Raw genomic sequence first — 25,319 nt, 5'->3', positions numbered from 1 at the left:
TGAATAAAACAACCTTGGGCAATCTCACAGACTTGTTACTTCTTGTAAAGAGCTCATTCTTCCTTCTAAGACATCAACAATCACTACACTGGGTAAACTGTGTTCCAGATGTGTTCAGAGTGCTGTGTGTATAACTTGTGTGTCTATCTAGTGGGAAGGAGACTCACATCTCAGAGCTCCTCGTTGCTGTTGGCTTTTGTGGGGTGCTGAACAGATTCCCTTTCAGAAGGGAGAGTGCCCAGCCCACACACATCTTGCTGCAAAAGGGCGAGAATGCCCTGGAATGTGCTTAGAGCCAAGATATGGCTTTGTACAGGGCAGGGTGTATCTGTGTTAATGAAAATGGTCATAAAGAGCAAGGAAAATAAGCAATGCCTTGCACATGGCCAGTGTGCACTGCTGGCTGCTCAGGCCTGCTCTGAACCCCCAGCAAGCTGAGCCCAGGGCTCTCCTGCACATCGTTACCTGCACCAGGATCCTTCTCTTGCAAAGCTTTGTTCTGCCTGACATGAGGTTATCTGAGTGCTGTGGAAGGCAGATATCATGGCAAGGGAATGTTTCAATGTATTGGCTCTCAAAGTCTGTTTATAGAAAGGCACAACGAGGATCAGAGGGCTGGAGCACTGCTCCTACAAGGATAAGCTGAGAGAGCTGGGAATGTTCAGCCTGGAGAAGGCTCCAGGGAGAACCTGTGGTGGCCTTTCAGTAGTTCAAGAAGCCTGTAATAAAGCTGGGGCTAGAGTTTTTGACAGGGTCTGTTGTGACAGCACAAGGGGTGATGGTTTAAACTAAAAGAGGGAGATTCAGGCTGGAGAGGAGGAAGAAAGTTTTTAACACTGAGGGTGATGAGACCCTGGTCCAGGTTGCTCAAGAGATGGGAGATGCCCCATTCCTGGAATCACGGCAGGTCAGGTTGTTAGGAGCTCTGAGCAACCTGCTCTAGTTGCAGATGTCCCTGCTGACTGCAAGGAGGTTTGACTAGATGACCTTTAAAAGCCCCTTCCAACCCTAACCATTCCATGACTCTGTGAATACCACACAAAAGAAGAGCTGTATCAAGTTACTAGAGATGAGTCCTGGCCATTTCATACACCCTGGAAACAGTTTTCCTCCACCAGTCTCACCTACCCATTTCAGAGAGCTGGTGAATATTCACCGCCGCCTTAGCAAAGGAAACAAAGGAGAGGTTAATATGGAACCATAGAGGCTTCACTAGCAGCTATTTATTCTGCTGCTGTTGAGCTGCCACAGTCAATGATCTTCCTGGAATAAACCAAAACTGTGAAGTTTGCAAGCTCACTGTGGAAGAGCAGATCTATCTTACAGAGCTTTCAGGCTTTCAATAGATCAACTGAGATATGGCCACAAGGATTTATACTGTACATCATCTTTTTCATTAATGAAGTCATACTTTATAATTAATGATGTAACAGTAATAAGCACAGCCAACCATTCATAAAAACAAACCACTTCTAAAGACCTCTTGTCTTTAAAAACCTATTTTCCTGGCAAGAACACCTAGAAGAACAAGAACTTAGAAATTCTAAAGCCATTCTAATAAGTGAAAAATTAAAAGGAAAGATGCATTTTGTTCCAGGCTTGTGAAACTTGTTTTACTGCATAAAGTCCCCCAAAAGAACTAGGAAATTGGCATCTTGGGTCATGGCCATAAAAATGTTGGAGTAAGGGATGGAGAGGCCTGAAAGTTAGTGACTATTGAGGCACAAACTGATGCTAGAGGTGAGGATACGTGGGTGTAGGAAGTGCTCAGGATCAAGATCCCAGAATCCCAGCATAGTGGGGGTTGGAAGGGAGTTCTGCAGATCACCCAGTCCAACCTACCAGCTAAAGAAGGGCACCCACAGCAGCTTGCCCAGGATCACAATGGCCAGGGAGGTTTGAAATCTGTTCCAAGAAGGAGACTCCACAACCCCTCTGGGCAACCTGTTCCAGGGCTCCAACACCCTCACACCAAAGGACTTTTTCTTCATGCTTAGGAAGAACTTCTTTTGTTTCAGTTTGTTCTCATTGCCCCTTGTCCTGTCATTGGGCACCACTGACAAGAGTCTGACCCCAGCCTCTTGCTCACACCATTTATCTCTTGCTGAGCATTGATCAGATTCCCTCTGGGGCTGCTCTTCTCCAGGTTCAACACCCCCAGGGCTCTCAGCCTTTCCTCCTTACAGAGATGCTCCAGGACCCTCAGCATCTTTGCAGCCTCCACTGGACTCTCTCAGTAGTTCCCTGTCCCTCTTCAACGAGAAAGCCCAGAACTGGACCCAGTACTGCAGATGTGGCCTCACTAGGGCATCGTAAAGGGTGAGGAGAACCTCCCTTGACCTGCTGGCCATGCTTTTGTAATGCACCCCAGGAGGCCATTTGCCCTCTTGGCACAAGAGCACATTGCTGGCTCATGGTGAACTTGTCTACAAGGACTCGCTGGTCATTCTCCATGATGAGAAGCATCAGGCTGACAGCACTCAGAGTTTACAATGCTGGATGAAGATTCTTCTGGCTGTACTCCAACACCCAACATGAACACCAGGGCTTAGGGGTAACCTTGGTTTGTTTATTCCTACTTACAGAACTTAGTAGGTCCTAAGGGTAATAGCAACTGGGATCCTAAATGTCTGGTCTCACAGTGCTTTCTGTTTGCAGAATTGGAAATGGTTTGGAAGTGTTTTTAGGGATGGTGAAAAGGAAGTTCAAGGCAGTGCAGTTAAGTTGTTCAGCCTCACACAACCACTTACAATAGCACTGTGGCCTGAAATTAATCTTCTGGCCAGAGCCTTTAGAAGGAAGTATCCTCCTCTGACTGCATCCATTACAGTTTCAATTAACAGATTACCACACTGACTATGCCAAAAGAGAAAACAGAGAAAAAATTTTCAAGTCACTTGGTGTGAAAAATCTGTCAGCACTGCATAGAAATGACTAGCAAAAGCTAACCAAACAGGATGCCAAAAGACACAGGGCTGGAAGGACCTTCTGATTGAGAATGTAGACCCCACTGTGGCATAAAAGCACATCCCAAACTACCCATTTACACCCTGCCTCAGCTCCACCAGCACTACCTGATGCAGCCTCAGGAAGGAATCCTTCTCTTTGCAAGAGCGGAAAGTAGACAAGCCCATGAATAAAGAGACTGCCACAGCATTTAAAGCTCTCAAGAGTAAAAGCACTGAAGCCTGAGTAATTTGCAACTTAACAGGCATTTAAATATGGAGTCACAGAATTGTTTTGGTTGGAAAAGACCTTTAAGATCATCTAGTCCAACTGTTCTCTAACTCTACCCAGTCTGGGGCTAAACCATGTCCCTCAGCACCACACCTCTATCTCTTTTAAACACCTTCAGGGATGGGGATTCAACCAGCTCCCTGGGGAGCCTGTGCCATTCCACCCTTCCACTGAAGAATTTTGTTCTGATACTCAACCTAAACTTCCCCTGGTGCAATTTGAGGCCATTTCTTCTTGTCTTGTTGCTTGCTACTTGGAAGAGGAGACCAACCTTCACCTCACTCCAACCTCCTCTCAGAGAGTTGTAGAGAGCAATGAGGTCTCCCCTCAGCTTCCTTTTCTCTGGACTGAACAACCCCAGTTGCCTCAGTCATTAAATTACATAGCTCTGTGTATAACCAACATTTAAACATTACTGTAAATAAAGCAGAACATCTGGGATGTCTCAGTCTTGCCATTTCCAAGCCCACAGACCACGTAAGTTAGGAGAATGCTCACCGACACTGAAACGTCGTCGATTTTCCTCTTGGCACTGGAGTCAAACAAGACATTCCGTCCTCTTCTCTCACAGTCCTGATACACAATCAGTCGGATCTGACTCGGGTCAAACTCTGGCAGAGGCCAGCTGTAATTAGAAAAGCAAAGAGCAGAAGGCTCAGTTACAGCAACCCTTCATGGCCCTGTTCTTTCTCCATCATCTCCGTATACAACTTTATTAAAGCAGAGCATAGATGCAATGCCATTTCATCAAACCTTTTGATCCTACAGCCAGAGCTGTGGCTTTTGTTTTCCTCTTTCCCCCCCACTTGCCAGATTTCACTGGCACAAACAGCAGCCATCCACGACAACCGTATACAATGATGTGCGCAGCCCTGCGAGCTCCTGTCCTCTGTCTTGTGATAGCTCATGTTTTCATCCAGCTTTTGGAAAGCAAAGTCACAAGACTCAGCTTTTGTGTTTGAAGACACGACTTGGAAATTTCACAAGTCAGCAGAAGGGGGATTAAAAAACAGAAAAAAAGTATAAGTTAATTCGCACTGGCCTCTCCCTTAAACTGATGAATTTCTGCCTTTGCGGCCATGGGGTTCCAGCCTCAAGCACTCAACCCTACAGCTGAAAAAAAACACAAAGTACCTTTTGTACCCTTCTTGCTTTCACAAACACTGTGGTAACCTATGTGTAGAATTATAACATCATAGAATTGTTTTGGTTCAAAAAGACCTCTAAGATCATCAAGTCCAACCATTGACCAAGCACCACCATGGCCATTAAACCATGTTCACAACTTCTATATCCATGTATTTCTTCAGTACTTCCAGGGATGGTGACCCCCACCACCTCCCTGGGCAGCCTGCTCCAATGCCTGACCACTCTGGCAGCAAAGAAATTGTTCCTCCTGTCCAACCTAAACCTCCTCTGGTACAATTTCAGGCCATATAGAATCACAGAATTATTTTGGTTGGAAAAGACCAGCATTATCAACTCCAGCAGCAGCATCAACTACAACATCCCTCCTAATACACAGGCATAGGTGCTGGGGAACAGAGAACCACGGGTAGCTTGGGCCTGAGTCTATGTTCAAGTCTTGGCTATACTGACTTAGAAATAATCTTCACTTAAGCCATCATGATTCCAAGCCAGGCTGCTGCGTGGGTCAGCAAAACACACAAAGCAGTTCTCCTTCAACACATCAAACTGGTTTTTGCAGTCAAGATCAAGGAAGGGAGCTTTCCTGAGCCTTCCTGAGGAGCTCTGCCAAGGGAGGACTTGCAGAGCTCAGGCCTGGATCTCATTGCATGACCTTGTCTTTAAGAGTGCTTTGTAGCCATTCTCCTAAATTTCCATTTAAAAAAGGCAGGAATCACTTTAAAGCCCAGCAAGCACTGTTGCCCATGGACTTGGGAATCTATTTTCACCCATACCTTCTCTGTTCTTGGAAGATAAGAAACAAGATGCCAAGAGGAATCATCTTTCAGCTCGTTATGAGCCATTTCCTAGATCAAGTGAAATTCTGTCTCTCTTATCCTTGGCTTTTAGACAAGTAGCATTAGCATGAAAGTCCAAGAAACCAGAAACAAGGTCCTGGAACTTTCCAGCCATTAATGAAGGATAGAGACTCCCAGTTAACATTTATTTCAGCAAAAAGGCATCCAGAAGCCATCAAGCCAAGCTGGACAGGGCTTTGAGCTGATCTAGTTGAAGATGTCCCCACTCACTGCAGGAGGGTGGAACTAGATGATCTTTAAGACCCCTTCCAACCCACAGCAGTCTATGATTCTGTGATAACACAGATTAAAGTAAACCTGACAGGCTAGACTCCAGGACCATGGTAACTTTCCCTCTTCTCTCTCCCTCTAATTCACCAACCAAAAGGTTTCCTTCTGTGTGCCTATGCTTTATGCCACCAACAGGCTAATGGCGATTTGTAATACAACAGCTTCTCTAACAAGTCACAGCAGAGAACGAATTTGATCCCCAAAGCCATGGTTATCTGTCAGAAGTTTTTAAGACCAGCCAATATAGATTCACAGGCTTTACAACTAGTGTAGTCCCAGCAAGGTGAAACTAAGCATCAAGACATACAGTTGACTTGTCCTCTAGAGAGAGGAAATCCATTTCCTAATCCACTCTGCCTCACCATTTAGCAACAGGAGAGAAAACCAGAAGCTGCAGAGAAAAGGCTGTGCAACAAATGTCAAAAGCAACTTATTACAACAAAGCAGCTTGAGCAACATGAAACAGAAATAACTTGATGTCTAGATTTGGGGCAAAAGAGCTGCACACCTTCTGCATTCGGGCACCTAAGAGCCAAGCACTGTCCACAGAGGGATGAGCCCAGCCCAGGCTGCCCAGGGCAGTGGTGGAGTCCCCATCCCTGGAACGGCTTCAAAGCCATGGAGATGTGGTAGTCAGGGACATGGCTTAGTGGTGACCTGGCAGTGCTGGGTTAACAGTTGGACTCTATGCTCGTAAAAGGTCTTTTCCAACCCAAATGATTCTGCAATTCTCTGCCCACACAAAGAGCAAACTGAGCAAGTCCTCTACCAAAAGCCAAGCACAGTGACAGACTCGGAGCAGAGCTTACACTTACCAGGGGCTCCGCTAATGACCCCCATCTAGTACTGGATAAAATGTAGGAGAACAAAATGCAGTTTGATGCGTGTTTGGAGTGTTAGCAACCACAAGGCTCAAAGGCACTTGACTGTTAGTTGTATGAGCCTGAGCCTGGCTAGAGGGGAGGAGGCAAGTGAGGCTGCTGGACAAACCAGTTTCCCAGAGGAACCATCTCCTTATATTCAAGTGAAATCAACAGATGTGTGCAAACTCATTTGCCTGGCCACTGTGGTTCCTATGAAGACACAGTATGTGACAATAGCAATAAACTGCTGGTGCTTGTTCCACCCTCACAACCCATCTGCATTTCCTTCACACTCAGACCAAAGCTCATCTTCCATTACCTAGTACTTTTGATATTTGACTTTGAAATTACTGGCAAAGAAGGGCAGGAGCTGTTCCAGATCTTAGAAAAGTCTACTTATAAAAAGCTCCAAGAGCAGATTACACACTAAGAGGAGAGAAAGCTAAATATAAAACTTGCTGTATTCGGAAACATATTTGATCAAGGTAACAAGAGCTTGTTTACTTCTCAGCTCCTTCACATGACATTTTAACTTTCTCTAGGCCAGCCTTTAGAAGATATTATCCATCACAATTGGTGATAATTCCAAAGAAGCATTATCTCTCTTACATAATGGAGTCCTTATGCACACTGCAGCCTCCCAGAAACATTCCCTGGCAATAGCAGGCCACTTCCCAAAGCAGAAGAAACTTGAAGAGAGCTGGGGGAAAGTTCATTTAGACAGACAGTAAACAGAAGCAGACTGGCACCTCCAACTCACTCCCCCCACCATCTCCCAGGGAGGCACACTTCTCGGGGTGGGGGGGGAGCAAGACATCAAGGAGCTTTAAAATACCGTTAAGCTTGCTGTCTGGACAGATGATCCCCACCCCAAATGTACCAATTCCTGCATGAAACACACAGAGCACGTCCTCAAAACAAATGTAGCAGAGCAATGCTGCAGCCCTGCTCTTCATCTGGATGGAAACTGACCTAGATCTTCTGAATATAATTAGTTCTGTTTATAAATGGAAACCAACTTTGACATTTAACTGATGCTTTCTGGAGAATCTTAGAGGAAAACCAGGAAAGGTAGAATCAAGTGTTCTAAGCAATGCCAATGAAAGGTGAGATTCCATCTCCCTGGAAATGACAGGTCTCTTAATGAGGACTTTATCCTGTCTGACCTATCACTCTCTGATCATTCCTTGAAACTGAAGTAAAAACAAGCAAACAAAACAAAACCAAACCCTACAAAATGAAACCCAGAGCAAACAAACAAAGGTAAAAACCACCATCAAGAAAACCCCAACGATCTTTTCACCGGTGGATGTGTTTTTGTGGCTTTGCCACAAAGTTGGTGCTGTGAGTTCACGTGAAAAAACAGTGACAAAGAAATCTTTTCTGAGGAGGACACCAGTCCCGTGGAGCTCTCCACCACAGACTGAGCTGGTCAGAAACACCTGTATGGATAGAATGGGGTAGAAATCCTTGATGTATAAACGCTGTGAGGGGTATTTTGGAAACAAAGCACATAAGAGAAGGCTCCGAGGAGACCTAATTGTCGCTTTCCAGTATCTGAAGGGGGCCTACAGGAAGGCTGGGGAAGGACTTCTCAGGATATCAGGTAGTGATAGGACTAGGGGGAATGGAATGAAGCTGGAGGTGGGGAGATTCAGGCTGGATGTGAGGAGGAGGTTCTTCACCATGAGAGTGGTGAAACCCTGGAATGGGTTGTCCAGGGAGGTGGTCGAGGCCCCGTCCCTGGGGGTGTTTAAGAGCAGGCTGGATGAGGCTCTGTCCAGCCTGATCTAGTGTGGGGTGTCCCTGCCCATGGCAGGGGGGTTGGAACTAGATGATCCTTGTGGTCCCTTCCAACCCTGAATGAAACTATGAAACTATGAAAACCAGACCTCATACAGTCACAGCCTGGTTGGGACTTGAAGGGACTGCTGGACATCACCTGGTCCAACACTCCCTGCATGGATTCTACCATAAGTACAAAGCACAAAGGAAAGGAATTTTGGGGGTAGAAAGGCAAAACTTCCACATGAATAATCATGACATTAATAGAAACTAGTAACAATGAATTCAAGGTCTGAAAAATGATTTTTAGTGCATGGTCATTCTTAAACCCTACTATTGTTCAGCTCTTCTCTTCTTCTGTCTGTTCCACTTTCCTGCCTTTTTTACCTTATTTCTAGTTCACATTTCTAGATCTATTACATGCTTCCTGACACCTGCACTGCAAGCTGCACAGCAACCCAGAGCTCCAGGTGCTCTCCAAGGATGGATTTTGTCATATATCTGAAGTTTAGTACTGCTGGAGACTTTCCTCAGGAAGATGCAACTGAATGACTTTAAATCACCATTTTAGACTCTGCAAGTGTTAATAGATGGAAGGAGAGACAGAAATCCTTCATCACCACTCATCTAATTAAAAGACACGATTTTCCCCTGGAACTGTAAGCAAGTACATTCTCAGACTCATAGAATGGTAGGGGTTGGAAGGGACCTCTGGAGACCATTGAGTCCAACGCCCCTGCCAGAGTAGGTTCAACTAGAGCAGGTTGCACAAGAACACGTCCAGGTGGGTTTTGAATGTCTCCAGAGATAGAGACTCCACTACCTCTCTGGGCAGCCTGCTCCAGGGCTCCAGAACCATTAAATTAAGTACGTTCCTCCTCATGTTTAAATGGAATTTCTTGCATTCAAGCTTGTGCCTCTTACCCCTTTCTCCTGTCACCAGGCACCACTGACAAAAGCCTGGTCTCATGCTCTTGACACCCACCCTTTAAGTATTGATCAGCATTGATGAGATCCCCTTCAGTTTGCTCTTCTCCAGACTTAAAAGCCCCAAGTCTCCATTTCTCAATTCCTCCTCATTTCCACTACAACATGAGCAGCACTTCATGGCATTAAAGTTTAATACTGTTTTTCCTCCTGCCTGAGACTCTACTCTTAAAACCATTCCATATTAACACATCTTAGATAGTATCTGATGATGTATTAATAATTAACATAGATATTTAAGAGGCCTTGACGAAAAGCCACGGCAGCAACTGATCACAGACTCTAAGAATGGTAGGGGTTGGAAGGGACCTCTGGAGGTCGAGTCCTACCCCGCTGCCAAAGTTGGATCACGTAGGGCAAGTCATAGAGGAATGCATCCAGACGGGGCTCGAAAGTCTCTAGAGAAGGAGATGCCACAACTTCTCTGGACCTGAAGCAGGTAGGAAGTGCAAAAGACTTTGCTGAAGAGTAAAGTGGCTCAAATCTAGAAGATGACTAACCACTGGAAAAGTTAAGTTGAAGCTATCAGTCAAACTATTGTTTTCCTACATCATGTTACCCACAGTTATAAAAACTGCCTGCTGATGAATCACTCCCAACTATTTTTAAACGCATCTACGCAAATGATATTTATAGTTTGTGCTGGCTTATCTGTTCTGCGTGGTTTTCATGTTAGCACCTTTTTAAAGGCTGACAACAGCCAGGGCAGAGCAGGCGGCAGGTCCACCTGGCTCATGCCCTCCTTGTGAGGCTTCACACGGAAGCAAACGTCTTCCTCTGCTCCTGCAAGATGAGCCTCAGAGCTGAGCTTCTCTGCAGCTCCTGCAGGTGATACTTCACAGGTGGTGGTGGTGTTGCTGTGGTGCTTTGGGCCAGTCAGCTTGTACATGAGTGTCGGACAGAGGCTGTCCCTGTCCTGAAGAACTTGTGCTGTAGATAGGAGACTGTTCCATTAGGATATTTCTGAAGTAGATTATCTCCGTGTTGCTCTGAGGTGTACAGTCTCTTCTCTGCTCACCTGTACACATACAGCCCATGAGTATCCTGCGCAACAGGGTGAGAAGCAGAAGGAAAATGGTCCTTGCCTAACTCAGTCATCACATCACACGCTTCTCAGCCCTGTCTGAGATGCCTTTTCAACAAGGGATTCCCTTCTCCTGCCCAGATTCCTCTGCATACTTCTGTTACCTGTTAATGGATATTTTCTTCCTTTGGATTTGAGAAGATAGAAGTTGAGTATCTAGGACACATGGGGAAGGTATAATACGTATTTTCACACCTTTTTACTGCAATTTAACAATTCACTCATGCCTTGACCATTGCTGTAGACAGACAGCTGTGTAGAACATTCTGAAAGAGAACAACTAATTTGGAAGCAACGAAACCAGCAACGTTTCATGGTAATGATGCTTCCAGCTCTGGAAGACCACCCATTAGCTTTTGTCAAAGAGGCATGGGCAGATTATTTATCTTTTTGATATTAACCCCTGAAGCACAAAAGAACTTTGTCAGGTTTCACGTGATAAGGATGAGCCAGGCTGCACTGCCAATGTGCCAAGTTGGCATTTTTCAGTGAGAGCTCCCACTTCGGTGCTGGTGACATAATGTGACCATCAGGCTGGGAGGAGGAAGAAGATCCCTAAACTAGAGAAACCACGGGATCTATACTTAGACAATTTTTTTTGCAAGATAATTGTCTTTACATGAGCTGAGGTCATGCCAGGGTTGTGTGAGTGCTGTGGTGAACGCCTGCTGATTCTGCAGAGCAAGCTGGCACTGGAGACTTGGCCAAGGCCACGGAGGGAGCTTGTGATGTTGGATTGCAAAGCAGCTTGCCCAGTGCTCTGGGCAACGCTGCCCTCTCCTCTCTGACCTCAGCTGCAGTTTCACAAAGCTCAGAGGAGCTGTAGTCTGTGGAGCCTGGAAGAACCAAGAGATGGTGGGGCATCTCAGACAGCCTCCCAGGAGGGCTGACTGCTCCCAGAGGCTCCATTTCCTGGGTTTATCAGAAGGAAAGCATGTTTCTGTCAAAAACAAGACATCCAAGCCATCCCCTTCTCATTTCTTGAAGAAAGATGACACAGCCACGGGCTCTGCAGCACCGCAGGGGTCAACTCCATGCTACTTCTATAAATCTGTCTCGTTCATTTACCAGCTTAGCAATCCTCACCTTGAATAGCTACACTGCTTGAGCTCCAGGAAACTTCTGCTGCTGACACTAAGCACATCTTGTACACCAGGCACACAGGCAGCCAGATATTTCACATTCAGTATAATAAACTTCTATTGGCTTCCAAGGTCCTCGGCTCTGTCCAACTCTTTAACTGTATATGAAGCTGCCTTGAGTTTGTTTGCATTTTTCCCCCTCCCTTCTACCAAATCACTTGGCTCTCATTAAGATACCTAGTTTATACTCCCAAGCCTAATACATGAGCCAGATGCCTTTCCACCAGCAAAAACTAATCACAACAAACCAAAAACCAACATGTAACATCTAGAGGTTAGGTGCAGCCTGGTCAAACGTTAATCACAATCTGGAGGGTGACATTTAAAATAAGTAAGTTGGAAGGTTTTGAGTAACTTTGCAATTTACAGAGTTTCAGAACTTGCAATCAGGAATTTCAGAGAGAGTTTCTAGGACCACTCCAGGTATGTCATTCCCTAAAGCACCTGCTCTGCTCTTAGGTGATTTAAGCATATATATGCGTACAAATCTATGCACGTATTCTGTGATATGCACACACACACAAGCTTGGTGCTGTTTTGAAATACCTGTTTTAATAAAAACCACAGCTCCTGTCAGTGAAATTCACTAGCACTGAGCACATTTTGCAGGATTCAAGCAGACTGCACTTCCCCTGTGCAAAATTGCAAGAGATAAAGCCAGTTCGGGATAAAACCCACATATTTGTGCCATGTAGGATATAAGTAAAAGAGGAAAAATAAAACTATTAGACCTCCAAAAGCTTCACATCTCTGGAATAGAGATATTTATATCACAGTGCAACTATTAAGCTTTTAAATCCATAAAATCACCTCAAGAACTGTGTGGTGACCATACCTGGGAAGCATCTTTGTCCCCCGAGCAGTTCCACTTTCCAAAATCCCTCTAAACTCCTGTTGTGCCCGGCTGCCAACTCAGGTTAATAATAGCAATGAGCCATATTCATCCAAAACCACAAGACTGTCAGGTGACATATCAAGAGGTCTGAATTTAACTCAAACAAAAGGCTCTCCATGCTGCAATGCAAAAAAAGGCTTAATCCTAGCAACAGGATCACCAAAACCACCTTAAAGCGAGCATTTTGCCGAAGCACAAACCAGGCGTTTGCAGCAGGCTGCCTTTGCACTGCCCGGGAGTTTCATAACCCCAATCCTGCCCCTCCATTCTGCTGGGCTTCCTGCTGGAGGAACCACGCTGCCCGGCTGCCCCGCTCTTTTGTCTCTTCGCTGCAGAGAAGATCAATCTAATTCATCCCAACGCTAAGCGCTGCTTTGGCAGCCGCCGGAGCGTTCATGTCAGTCCCATCTATCCTCCTCCTCCTCTTCCTCTAGCCAACGCGATCGGAGTTGAGTCTCATGACCCAAGTCCCCCGGCAACTGTGGCCGCCGTCCTGCCACCTCCACGAGCCGCGACCGCCGGGAATTCAGCCTGCTCGGAGAAGAAGAAGAAAGGGAGGGGGGTGAAGCGAGGCGGCCTCCTTCCAGCCTGCACCCCCAGCCTTCACATTCCTGGAAGCGCCGGGATGCCTGCGCCGGAGCCGGGGCGAGTGGAGGCAGCGGTGGCAGCGGTGTCGCTGCCAGCCATCATGTGACCCGGCTGTCAGCACCGCCACCTGGAGCCGCCAGCCCCGCCGCCAAGCCCGGCCGCGACCCCTGCGCACCATTTCGCCACACAGGCAAAGGCCTGGCAAGCTTTAACTCCCCAGGGTCTCGGCTGCAGGCGTGCTGGGAAGCAGAAGCGGGCAGAGGTGCCCGCGCCCGGCTCTGGGCTCCATGGCGTTGTGGAGCGAGCTCCGCTCCGCTCCTCGCGGCGGCCGCTGCTCCCCCCCCCCCACCGGCTCCGGTGCCAACAAAGAAAGCTCTGTGTGCCCTGGCGAGGGCTCCTTAATATTACAAGGGAAGCATCAGGAATGAGCAAGACAATTGGATGGCGATACATAGGGGGCTTAGTGGGGGGAAAGGAGGTGAAAAAATAGCCACAAAGAAATCCTGACCCGCTCCAGAGCTGTAAACATGGTTGCTGTTGTGAATACCTGGACCACGCTAGCGAGGCTCCCCAGTGCATCACCAGAGCAAAGAGCTCACTATTTAAAGAACTTTCTTGTTTACTCAATAACTTTTTTTTTTTCCTTTTAATTGTGGGGGAGGACTGAGAGAGATGGGCAAGGACGTGAAGAATCACAGACTCACAGAATGGTAGGGGTTGGAAGGGACCTCTGAAGATGGAGTTCAACCCCCCTGCCAGGGCATTAAAGAAGGGGATTAAAGAAGGTCACACAGGAGCACATCCAGGTAGGTTTTGAATGTCTCCAGAGAAGGAGACTCCAGCACCAATCTGGGCAGCCTGCTCCACTGCTCCATCACCATTAAATTAAAGAAGCTCCTCCTCATGTTTAGATGGAATTTCTTATGCTCCTGCTTGTGCCCATTGCCCCTTGTCCTGTCACTGGCCAGCACTGCAAAAAGCGTAGTCCCATGTAGTCCCATCTTCCTGACACTCGCCCTTTAAGGATTTATAAGTATTGATGAGATACCCTTTTCAGGCTAAAAGAGGGAGCCAGGCATCCAAAAGAGCAATGCACATTAAAAGCAATCAAATCTTGTCACAGGCATACGTGGGGCTAACCATTCACTGTTCATTTTATACTATCTTTGGACAAAACTCAAGGAACACAGAAAGGCAGAGACCATGACATTGTAGCTCCTACTTTTTTTTTTTCCCTTTCTTTTTTCAGTGTCTGAAAACCTACAGGTTTTGCCAATATTCCATACACAAGGTCAACAAAAATCCATTTCTCATCAGGATCTCCTGTTGCGCTCCACAACACAAAGCTTAGGGCTGGCAGCGATGCTCTTTTATCACAGAGTGGATGCTCCAGCCCCAAAACCCAACCGTCCCTGTAACTTTGGTGACCTTTTGCTTTCTGGGATGGAACCCACTGGAGAACACCAAAGTCTCTCTTCTACTAGGCATGTCCTGGACTAAGTTCAGGGAGAAATCCTGAATCTATTCCCACACCAGCAGTTTTGCTGCTGACTTAAACAAAGGCAATAATTTTAAGCTTGGTGCTGGACAAGTATTTGGAGGCAAACACAGTAAATCCAAGACATACTTACTTGGTTCCCAATCCCAAACCATTCTCCTTTGTGACCACGAATGTTTTATCAGGAATTGCCCATTTAGAAAGGAGGAGTCAAGGTCCTGACCCCCCACAGAGTATATTTCTGGACTTGGCTGCTCACATGTGATTGGGACCAGGGGATTCAATGGAATTACTCACGTGAGCAAAATTGGGCAGTGGAATTCATGCCTTAAAACCAAATCTTGCCTTTGAACCTTAAAATGCCAAGCCTGGGGAACTGTAAGCACCAAGATTTGACCTCTCCTGCCTTCCTGACCTAGTGAAAGGAATGTGCTGTGCGCAGTAACTTTCTTTACCTGTGTGGCAAAGGCATCCCTCCCTAAAGGGTACTGATGTCAAAAGTGACCTTTTTTTTTTTCTTAGGCATGCAATGGTGAGAAGTTCAGTTCCATGTATTATGTAAACATTTATTTACAGGAGTAACATCTAAAGTTTCCCTTCTACCTCAAGGTAACCTGATGCGCATTAAAGACAAGTGCTTTGAAAGCAGACCCAGCCTCTGTCCAACAACTGACCAGGAAAAATACTGGAAGGAATTTCTCTTCAAATAGAGACAGACTCAAAGTGAAGAGAGAGTAAATAACTATTCACTGCTCTAGCCAAAGAGTTATTGCTTGAGGGAGGACTCCAGATCCTCAATGTTGGTTTCACACTGTCACCATTCCCACATCCAAGAAAATGCTCAGGCTTCTTTAGGATTACATATACATCATCCTCCACTCTAGGTGTACGGACATCCCACTTGCTGAGCTGGAACACAGGAGGTTGTTTTCAAAACCAACATCTCACTGTCCTCAGCGATTCAGAATTGGATGTTCTGGTCACACCAGAATGTTTTTAGTTCCAAAAGAAGTGCCTCATTTAGCATCTAGGCATAAACTGGCTTTGGCAGGGGAGAGGCACTCTCCATCTCTTTGAAAGGGTGGAGGCTTTTTGTGTGTATGAATTGGAACTTGGGAAGCAAAGCTGGTCATAATCTCTAGCTTCAGAACCAAAAAAAATTCCAAAACACATCACTTGAAAAAGTGATCAAAATCTCCTGCCTTAGCTCATCAACTTCCAGAGCCATCCTGGGAGTGCACTTCAATATCCATTCATGTCCACCCAACTGCAGATGGGAAAGATGGGGGTGAGGGTGTCCAGCCACATTAAAGAGCCCAGAGGATGAAGTACATCCCGCTGATGGGGTTCTGTGCAGATCTCTATGACAGACTGGGGCTGTGGCTTGGCCAGAAAAATTAAACCAAAAATCCTTAAAATAACATCAAAATGAGTTACTGTCTTCATCTTCACAGACTGCATTGCATTGGAAGGGACCCTCAAAGATCATCTTGTCCAATCCCCTGCAGTCAAGCAGGGACATCTCCAACTAGATCAGCTTGCCCAGGGCCACATTAAGTCTGATCTTGGATGTCTCCAGGGATGGGGTCTCAACTACATCCCCGCGCAACCTGTCCCAGTGTTTCACCACCCTCATCACCAAGAACTTCCTCTTTATGTGCAGCCTAAATCTACCCTGCTCCAGTTACAAACCATTGCCCCTTTATCCAAAAGCAATTCTGAAAATGTTTTAAACTGCTGCAAAGTCTCACAAGCACCTTTTGGCTATAAAACATCTGATTTTAAACTGAGCTGACAATAGTTTGCTCCAACCACAAGCTCAAAACGTACTGGAATGGTTCTGTTTTGTTCTCTGCTGCCTTAATGAGGTTTTTTAGTCTTTCTCCTGAAGGAAGGCTTCTCTCACTGTGTGCTGTAAATGCACACAACAAAGAGCCTGTGAGCAAGCCAAGAAATGCTTATTGCTTAGTAATGCAGGAAGGTAGGAGCTGGAAGCCACACTAGACAAAAAAAAGAGAGAGGGAAAGGCAATTAGGATTTGATTTGAAATCCACCTAGAAATACTTGGATACCATTTCTCTACAAAACACTTGCCTTGGTAGGACTACAACTGAGGCAGGCTTTGACAGAAAATGTGCTTTCAGTGCATTTTTCTATCACTGCAAGAAATATTCCACAGACTTCCTCACTGCTGGAGAGGAAGAGTGGACAGTGTGGAAGCAGAAACGCTCTGTACACAAGCAGAGCACACACTCGCATACCTGCAGGCACCAGAGACATGCACACGCAAACAGAAGCCCAGCCAAAGGTCAGCAAGAGCCCAAATGATGAGGAAGATCACTGCCAGCAGCCTGCAGGATTTGCAAACCCTAGACCTCAGTTTCTTTAAAGGAAACCAGATTTTTAAATATTGAAAGCAGCATTTTTCACAGACTCACAGAATGGTAGGGGTCAGAAGGGACATCTGGAGATCATCAAGTCCAGCTCCCCTGCCAGAATAGGTTCACCTAGAGCAGGTTGCAGAGTATGGTGTCCAGGCAGGTTTGGAATCTCTCCAGAGAGATTCTACAACCTCTTTGGGAAGCCTGCTGCAGTGCTCTACTGCTCTCAACAAAGAAGTTCCTCCTCATGTTCAGATGGAACTTCCTATGTTCATGTTTGTGCCCTTGACCTGGCACCACTGAAAAAAAGCTTGGTCCCATCCTCCTGACACCCACCCTCTAAGTATTTGTAAGGGTTAAAAAGATCTCCCCTCAGCCTTCTCTTTTCCAGACTAAAACTCCCCAATTCTCTCAGTCTTTCCTCATAAGAAAGATGTTCCAGCCCCCTCAGCATCTTTGTAGCCCTTATGTGTACCCTCTGCAGCAAATCCTTCTCTTTCCTTGACAAACTCAGTATCACAGTATCAATAAGGTTGGAAGAGACCTCAAAGATCATGAAGTCCAACCTGTCACCACAGACCTCATGACTAGACCATGGCACCAAGTGCCACGTCCAATCCCCTCTTGAACACCTCCAGGGACGGTGACTCCACCACCTCCCTGTGCAGCACATTCCAATGAATGACTCTCTCGGTGAAGAACTTTCTCCTCACCTCGAGTCTAAACTTCCCCTGGTGCAGCTTGAGACTGTGTCCCCTTGTTCTGGTGCTGGTTGCCTGGGAGAAGAGACCAGTCCCTTCCTGGCTACAACCACCTTTCAGGTAGTTGTAGAGAGCAATGAGGTCACCCCTGAGCCTGCCCTTCTCCAGGCTAAACAATCCCAGCTCCCTCAGCCTCTCCTCAGCTCAAGAGTTGTAAATGTGGTTGCTCTTATGATAACCTGGGACATGCTGGGAGGGCTCCCCAGCGCATCACCAAAGCAGAGAGCTCTCTATTTAAAGATCTTTCTTTCTTTAAAGAACTTTTTGTCTTTAACTTGTGGGGGAGGAGTGAGAGAAATGGGCAGTGACGTGAAGAAGGAGCCAGGCATCCAAAAAAGCAATGCAATAGAATGACAAAACAAACCAACAAAACCAAACAAAAAATTAAAACCACCAACAGCCACCCCCAAAACAATAAAAACAAAACAAAGGGGGGGGGGGAGGGGAAGAAAAAGAAAAAAAAAAAACCACAAACCCAACCCCAAAAAACTACCAAACCAAAGAGCAAAGAACCAAAGCTTCCAAGCTCTTCATGCAGAGGAGCTTCCAAGCTCTCCCTAGCAGCAGGAGGTCTCATGACTGGAATAAACTGTCTCTATGGACAGTGCAAGGGAGCATCAGCATAACTAGGCATCTGCCTGGGAGCATTCCTGGAGGGGATGACATGGAACATTATCTCTCTTTCAAGAGCATGGATGCTGAGACCTCAGCAGATTGACTGTGCCATCACTGCAGTAACTCTTCAAGTCATGATAAAATATGTTAATAAAACCCCACAAGTGGCAAAGTGAAAAATCTGATGCATGGTTAAGCTACTGGAACGTTGGTGTTTGTTTTGTGTCTCATTTCCAGTCTCCTATAAATGAGAGATAGAACAAACCTCCATAATACCAACTGGTACTGCAAGACAAGAGGGCATTTTCCCCCTGCCAAACAGCTATTTTATTGTGAGCTCTCGTCTGTGCAGAGCAGAATCATCTTCTGCTGCAGCTATTAAAAAAATCAAGTCTAAATGGCTCAGTATTGTGTGTGTTTAATGGAAAGCTGGGGAGAAAAAGGTTCCAAGACAAGTTGCTTTTGATGCACGCAAATCGTTGCTGGAAATAAAGGATTTTCTCAAGTCACGCAGAATTGCCCAGTGTGGCTGAGGAGAGCTGTGTGGGGGAAGTCTTTGTTCCCTCCTTTATGCTAGGGTCTCCACTCCTTAAGTCCCCACAATCCTTCTGTTCAATCCTTTTGGTTTCCATCCCCTCCCCAAAGCATGAATGATAAGAGAACATTCAGTGACATGCAGCATCCACCCCAGCCTAGACACAGAATCACAGAATTGTTTCAGTTGGAAAAGACCTCTAGGATCTCTGAGTCCAACCATCAATCTCACACCACCAGGGCCATTAAACCATGTCCCCAAGTGCTGGGTCCACGCATTTCCTGAACACCTCCAGGCATGGTGACTCCACCACCACCCTGGGCAGCCTGTTCCAATGCCTGACCACTCTTGCAGAAAAGAAATTGTTCCTCATCTCCAACCTAACCCCCCCCGGAACTATTTCAGGCCATTTCCTCTCATTCATGAGAAGAACATGAGGGGCTTGAGTCCACAGTTAAGCTAATTTCACCCATGAAAACCAGCACCTATGTCACATCTGAGATACCACTGCTGAGAATGACTAGTATGATAAGCTGCACCAGGGAAAGTTTAGGCTGGAGGTGAGGAGAAAGTTCTCTGAAAGAGTCATTCGCCACTGGAATGTGCTGCCCAGGGAGGTGGTGGAGTCACCATCCCCGGAGGTGTTCAAGAGGGGATTGGATGTGGCACTTGGTGCCATGGTTTAGTCATGAGGTCTGTGGTGACAGGTTGGACTTGATCTTTGAGGTCTCTTCCAACCTTGGTGATTCTGTGTGATAAAATAGTGACTGCTTCACAGTGCTGGAGAGAACATACCCAAGCTCACAAGGATGCATCAACCGCAAAGTTTGCAGAGGTAACTCAGTGGGCAACTGATGCTTTTTATTTTGGAGACTGTGGATATTAACAGCTGATGGAACAAAAAGAATATAAGATAGAAGGCAAGAATTCTGCTGCCAGGAAAAAGATATCAGAGAAATCACTGTATCTCCACTATTGCTATCAACATTAATGTTAATAATGCTAATAGCCCCTTGAATGCCTCCTGATGTAGCAAGAGTACTTTGGTTGAGGAGGGGAGATGTAGAGTAGACATTAGAACAATTCTTTCCAGTGAGGCTGATGAGACACTGGAACAGGTTGCCCAGGGAGGTTGTGGATGCCCCCTCCACAGAATTATTCAAGGCCAGGTCGGATAAGACCTTGAGCAACCTGGGCTAGTGCCCCCTGGCAAGGGGGTTGGAACTAGGTGATTTTCAAGGTCTTCCTTCCAACCTAAACCATTCTATGAATCCTAACATTTTCATTTTCTTTAATAGCCAGACACTGAATTCCCTGTATTTATCTTCAGCTTGAAGAGTCTTTTATATCCCCTGATGTATTGAGACTCTCAGTGTTTATTTTCCTGATCTTCTCAGTGACTGTAAGGACCATGGCAGTTCTCTTTTCATAGTTTCATAGTTTCATTCAGGGTGGAAGGGACCACAAGGATCATCTAGTTCCAACCCCCCTGCCATGGGCAGGGACACCCTACACTAGATCAGGCTGGACAGAGCCTCATCCAGCCTGGGCTTAAACACCCCCAGGGACGGGGCCTCGACCACCTCCCTGGACAACGCATTCCAGGGTCTCACCACTCTCATGGTGAAGAACCTCCTCCTCACATCTAGCCTGAATCTCCCCACCTCTAGCTTCATTCCATTCCCCCTAGTCCTATCACTACCTGAGATCCTGAGAAGTCCTTCCCCAGCCTTCCTGTAGGCCCCCTTCAGATACTGGAAGGCCACAATTAGGTCACCTCGGAGCCTTCTCTTCTGCAGACTGAACAGCCCCAACTCCTTTAGGCTGTCCTCATAGGGGAGGTGCTCCAGCCCTCTGATCATCCTCGTAGCCCTTCTCTGGACACGTTCCAGCACCTCCACATCCCTCTTGTAATAGGGGCTCCAGAACTGGACACAGTACTCCAGGTGGGGTCTCACCAGGGCTGAGCAGAGGGGGAGGATCACCTCCCTCGACCTGCTGGCCACACTTCTCCTGATGCAGCCCAGCATCTGATTGGCTTTGCGGGCTGCAAGTGCACATGGAGAGCTCATGTTGAGCTTTTTGTCCACCAGCACCCCCAAGTCTCTCTCCTCAGGGCTACTTTCCAGCCAGTCACTGCCCAGCCTGGATTTGTGCCTGGGATTGCCTCGACCCAGATGCAGGACCCTGCACTTGCTCTTATTGAGCTTCATGAGGTTGGCTTGTGCCCACTTCTCCAGCCTGTCAAGGTCCCTCTGGATGGCCTCCCTTCCCTCTAGCGTGTCTGCTGCACCACACATCCTGGTGTCATCAGCAAACTTGCTGAGGGTGCACTCAATGCCACTGTCCATGTCACCCACAAGTTTTACACAAGTGAAAACTCAATGCATTACTTCAGGAGACATAAACCAGAAGCTTCAAAGTGCATTAAAAAACTGCTGGTGTACTCTAGCTACACCTGACACGCCATGGGATTTCTACACCAACATTGTGGTTCAGAAATAAAATAACTAACTATAAATAAGTATTTCTTTTATTTACCAGGTAGACCTATCAAGAAGTAACTATTAGCTAAAACCCTAGAATGTCAACAGCTGCCATTTTTTTTTATGTCATGCTGATGTTTTAACCTGTGAGCTGTTTCAGGGTGGGTGATGCTATGCTCAGGGTACCAGCAGGCAGCAGGTGTCTGCCTTCTCGTAGGCTGAGCACAGCCCCACCCCCCTGCCAGCATGACAGCAGGCAGGCCAGGATGACCTCTGGTGGTATCTTCAACCGAGGAACACTGCAACGTGGAGCACCCAAACCATCACCATCATGTCCAGTGCCAGGGTATGACAGCAATAAAAGCACCTGCTGCAGACCCGACCATCTGCTGCGCAGCCCAGCACATCCCACTCACTACCTGGGAGGCCACCACCGTGTCAGGGTGGAGGTGGCCATCTGCTGCTGCTGATTAAAACATCCTGTAATACTTGTTTTGTGAGTTTTATAAAGGAAAAAAAAAATATTGCCTTGGTGGTGAAAGTCATGGAGCAGGAGCAGGCAGCATGGGGACTGCAGCATTCCTTGGCTGTAGGCCACATCCATCTAATTGATTAAGGAGGCTCTGCTCGTGACTGAGGGATAACTGAGAGACCAATAAATCTCCACACAAGTATTTGCCACTTGGAGATGGAAAGCAGCTGTTATGGACCCTTTGCAATGTGCTGTGAGTTTGGTATTACAATGAATATTAAAAATATCAAGAATCCTCCCCCGACCACTCAGAACTTCCCTGCTCAGTGTTCACATTTTCAGCTCAGTTACCACGAGTACCAAATGCACAAGGGCTACAAATTCAGGCTTTCACAGAATGGTAGAAAGCAATGTCAGGACATCATCCAGCCCAATCCCCCTGTTAAAGCAGGGGCAGCCACAGCAGGTTGCCCAGGATCACTGTGTGCAGCTGGGTTTGGAATCTGTCCAGAGGAGACTCCACAACCTCTTTGGACAGCAGGCTCTAGCACCCTTACACCAAAGAAGTTTCTCCTCATGTTTAGATGGAACTTATGTTCCAGTTTGTGCCTCTTGCCTCTTGTCCTGTCACTGGGCACCACTGAGAAGAGTCTGACCCCATCCTCTTGCCCCCCACCCTTTACCACTTGCTGAGCATTGATCAGATCCCATCTCAGGCTGTTCTTTTCCAGCCCCAGGGTTCTCAGCCTTTCCTCCTCACAGAGACATTCTATTCCCTTAATCATCCTCATAGCCCTTTTCAGCTATGTCATCCTCAGCACAAACTCAAATCATTCCAATTTCCCAAGATTTGATCCGTTACTTCCAAGCCTTCTCTTTCCCCCACCCCAGGTCCCATTTATCTGCACAGACAGCATTGCTTCAGCCAAGGCTTATGTGATCTTTTTTACCCCTGGAAAAAACCCAAGCAGCAAAACTGCAGCTGTTCAGGACTCCTTGGAGAAGGAGGAAGACAGATGTAAGTAGTTACTCTCCACAGATTCACAACACTCAGAGCCTGAGCAGCATTCTACTCTGTCCCTCATGTGACTGTTTAATTAGGTGTTGATTCACTCAGTCATGAGACACAAGGAAACAGGGCTGCAAGCCCTAACGTCAAAGTAATGCCTGTTCTGCCAGTTTCTGTATTAGCAAAGCACAAAGGGGACATCCAGTTCTGAGAAGCAAAACTCGTGTTTCCTTGCCCATAAGCCAAACCATCAAATCCCTTCAACCTTTCCATAAAAAAAAAACCAACAACAAGCAGATGAATTATTTGGGAGCGAGATGCTTGTAAACTCCACAACTGTTCACCTCTGTGAGAGCTGAGCCCAGCTTGAGCATGGGCAGTGTGAGCTCCCGAGCCAAGCTGTCAGCAGGGTGTGCCCTTCCAGCTGGTAATCCAGGTCCAAGCTGCTCCAGGATACCCTGCTTCCTTCTGGGGCTGCTTTGGTTGTTTGCTTTGGAGAAAAGACTACAAGCTGCTCGGCTATGGCTTTACTCCTGGTTGTTAACTGAATTTCTTAGCTGCCTCATTACAAAAAAGCTTCTCTGTTATGGGGTGCAGTTGCCACAGCAACAGGCTGTTAAAAATATCAAAGCCATTTTGAGCACATGGCAAAGCAATTTCACAAACCCTCTGTGTTTGTAACAGGAAAAGCTGGCGGACAATTATTTATATGTGTGAGGTTCAAGCGAGGTTGGACACAGGGATAAGCCCAAAATGCTGCTTCCAGTCTAAAACCTGCTGCTGTAGAGGACTGCAGGGAACTTCAGCTTGCTGTCTTAGCAGGTCACTTATCAAGCCAGTCACAACAAATAGAGCAGTTTGGGTTGGAAGGGACCTTAAAGATCTAGTTCCAACACCCCTGGCACGAGCAGGGACACCTGCCGCTAGCCCAGGTTGCTCAAGGCCTCATCCAGCCTGGCCTTGGACACTTCCAGGGAGGAGGCATCCACAACCTCCCTGGGCAACCTGTTCCAGTGTCTCACCACCCTCACTGTGAAGGACTTCTTCCAAATCTCCAGTCTAAATCTCCCCTCTTCCAGTTTCAATCCATTCCCTGTCATCCTATCACTACAACCCCTTGTAAAAAGTTCCTCCCTACCTTTCTTGTGGGCCCCCTTCAGATATTGAAATGCACCTCTAAGGTCTCCCTGGAGCCTTCTCTTCTCCAGGCTGAACAGCCCCAACTCTCGCAGCCCAGGGGAGGTGCTCCAGCCCTTTGATCATCTTCATGGCCTCCTCTGGACCAGCTCCAGCAGTTCCCTGTCCTTTTTTCCAACAGTGACATCTAAACTCAGTGTGTCATGAAAATGCATTAAACACCAAAAGCTTTTTTCCTGAAGAAAACTCCCCTAAGCCTTTGAGTTGCAGCATTTTCAACGCAGTGTTTGTCGTCTTAGCCTCCCCGTTTGTGTAGGTTTTAGTTCAACAAATAATTAGACTCTGGATTAGGAACTCTTCTTTAAAACACATGCCTAATGCTGAGTGCATGAGCAATGGTGATACTTCCATGGTTAAAGCAAGCAGCATGACTTGGGAGTGCTGACTTGGCCTTATTTCCCCCTCAGACCTCACCAGAACCCCCTCTCAGTTCCACAGGAACAACTGCAAACCAAAGGCAGAGGATGATTTGTGTAAAACAAGTACAACAAATTCCTGCCTGTGGAACGAAAGCCCTGCCTGGTCTATCCATAGGTGATGCTCATTTGTACCCACATCTCAAGAACACTAAGGAGAGATTCTCCCCATGAATCAACAACCATCTGACATCACTGTGTTTGGCACCTTTGATCTCAGCATCCTTCACCTTCTGCCAGTCCAGTGTGATGCCTGCCCCACTTCTACCACCCTTCTACACACAGAGCAGTTTCTTAGAATCGTTTTGGCTGAAAGAGACCTTTAAGGTCATCCAGACTAAGCATTTTCTAATTCTGCCAAGTCTAGGGCTAAGCTGTGCCCCTCAGCACCACATCTCTGCCTCTTTGAAACACCTCTAGGGATGGGGATTCAACCAGCTCCCCGGGAGGCCTGTGCCAATGTTTGAAAACCCTTTCAGTGAAGAAGCTTCTTCTAACGTCCAACTAAACCTGCCCTGGTGCAACTTGAGGCCATTTCCTCTCATCCTACCAAGTGTTAGTAGAGAAAAAGAGACTGACACCCCCACCTGGCTCCAATCTTCTTTCATGAGGCTTGCTTCTGTGCCAGCTCTGTATTTGGCAACCTTTAAACAATCTCCTTAGTTAAACCTCAAAACTACTAAGAAGCTCACTACACTTCAAGTGCACTGCCAGGCTTTGAACCAGAAACAATTAGGGACTCTTCCATAGATCTACCAAATCATGTTAATGGATGCCTAGGTGGACTGGATCTATACTCCAAACGCTTTTCAGGAGGGAACACTTCTCTAACTTGGCTCCAACCCAAGGAAATAACATCCCTCCCTTACTGGCTCTACAAGTTGGACAGGCCCTTACTTAATTTGTGGAAGGGATGAGATCTTGATTTGCACAGATACTGCAGGAGCCCCAAGACTAGTGTGAGGAGCTCAGGCTGCTCAATTCTCCAAGGTAGGAGTCACGCTGCTCAATTGTTTTCCAAATTAAGCATGCAAAGGTGACCTGAAACTATTTCAGGTAGATCTATATAGAGCAGGCACTGAAGACACTGCT

The 25,319-nt window shown here is 46.7% G+C and overlaps 1 protein-coding gene across 3 annotated transcripts in view; it reads right to left on the bottom strand.

Moving 5' to 3' along the window:
- FNIP1 (folliculin interacting protein 1) overlaps positions 1-25,319 on the bottom strand; it is an 89,583-nt gene that overhangs the window by 48,094 nt on the left and 16,170 nt on the right. For 2 of the 3 annotated variants that reach the window (XM_068158234.1, XM_068158253.1), the window contains exon 2: positions 3,736-3,862. In XM_068158234.1, the coding sequence (XP_068014335.1) occupies positions 3,736-3,862 (127 nt within the window). Of the gene's footprint in view, positions 1-3,735; positions 3,863-12,209; positions 12,801-13,032; positions 14,981-25,319 lie in introns of those variants that run through there. The other variant, XM_068158244.1, reaches the window with a different exon arrangement.

Source organism: Melanerpes formicivorus, unplaced genomic scaffold (assembly GCF_026170545.1).
Source record: "Melanerpes formicivorus ecotype bairdi unplaced genomic scaffold, bMelFor1.0.p_v2 SCAF_2, whole genome shotgun sequence".
Taxonomy (NCBI): Eukaryota; Metazoa; Chordata; class Aves; order Piciformes; family Picidae; genus Melanerpes; species Melanerpes formicivorus.
Note: the sequence above shows the minus strand (reverse complement) of the source record. Positions and strands in the feature narration are given on the sequence as shown.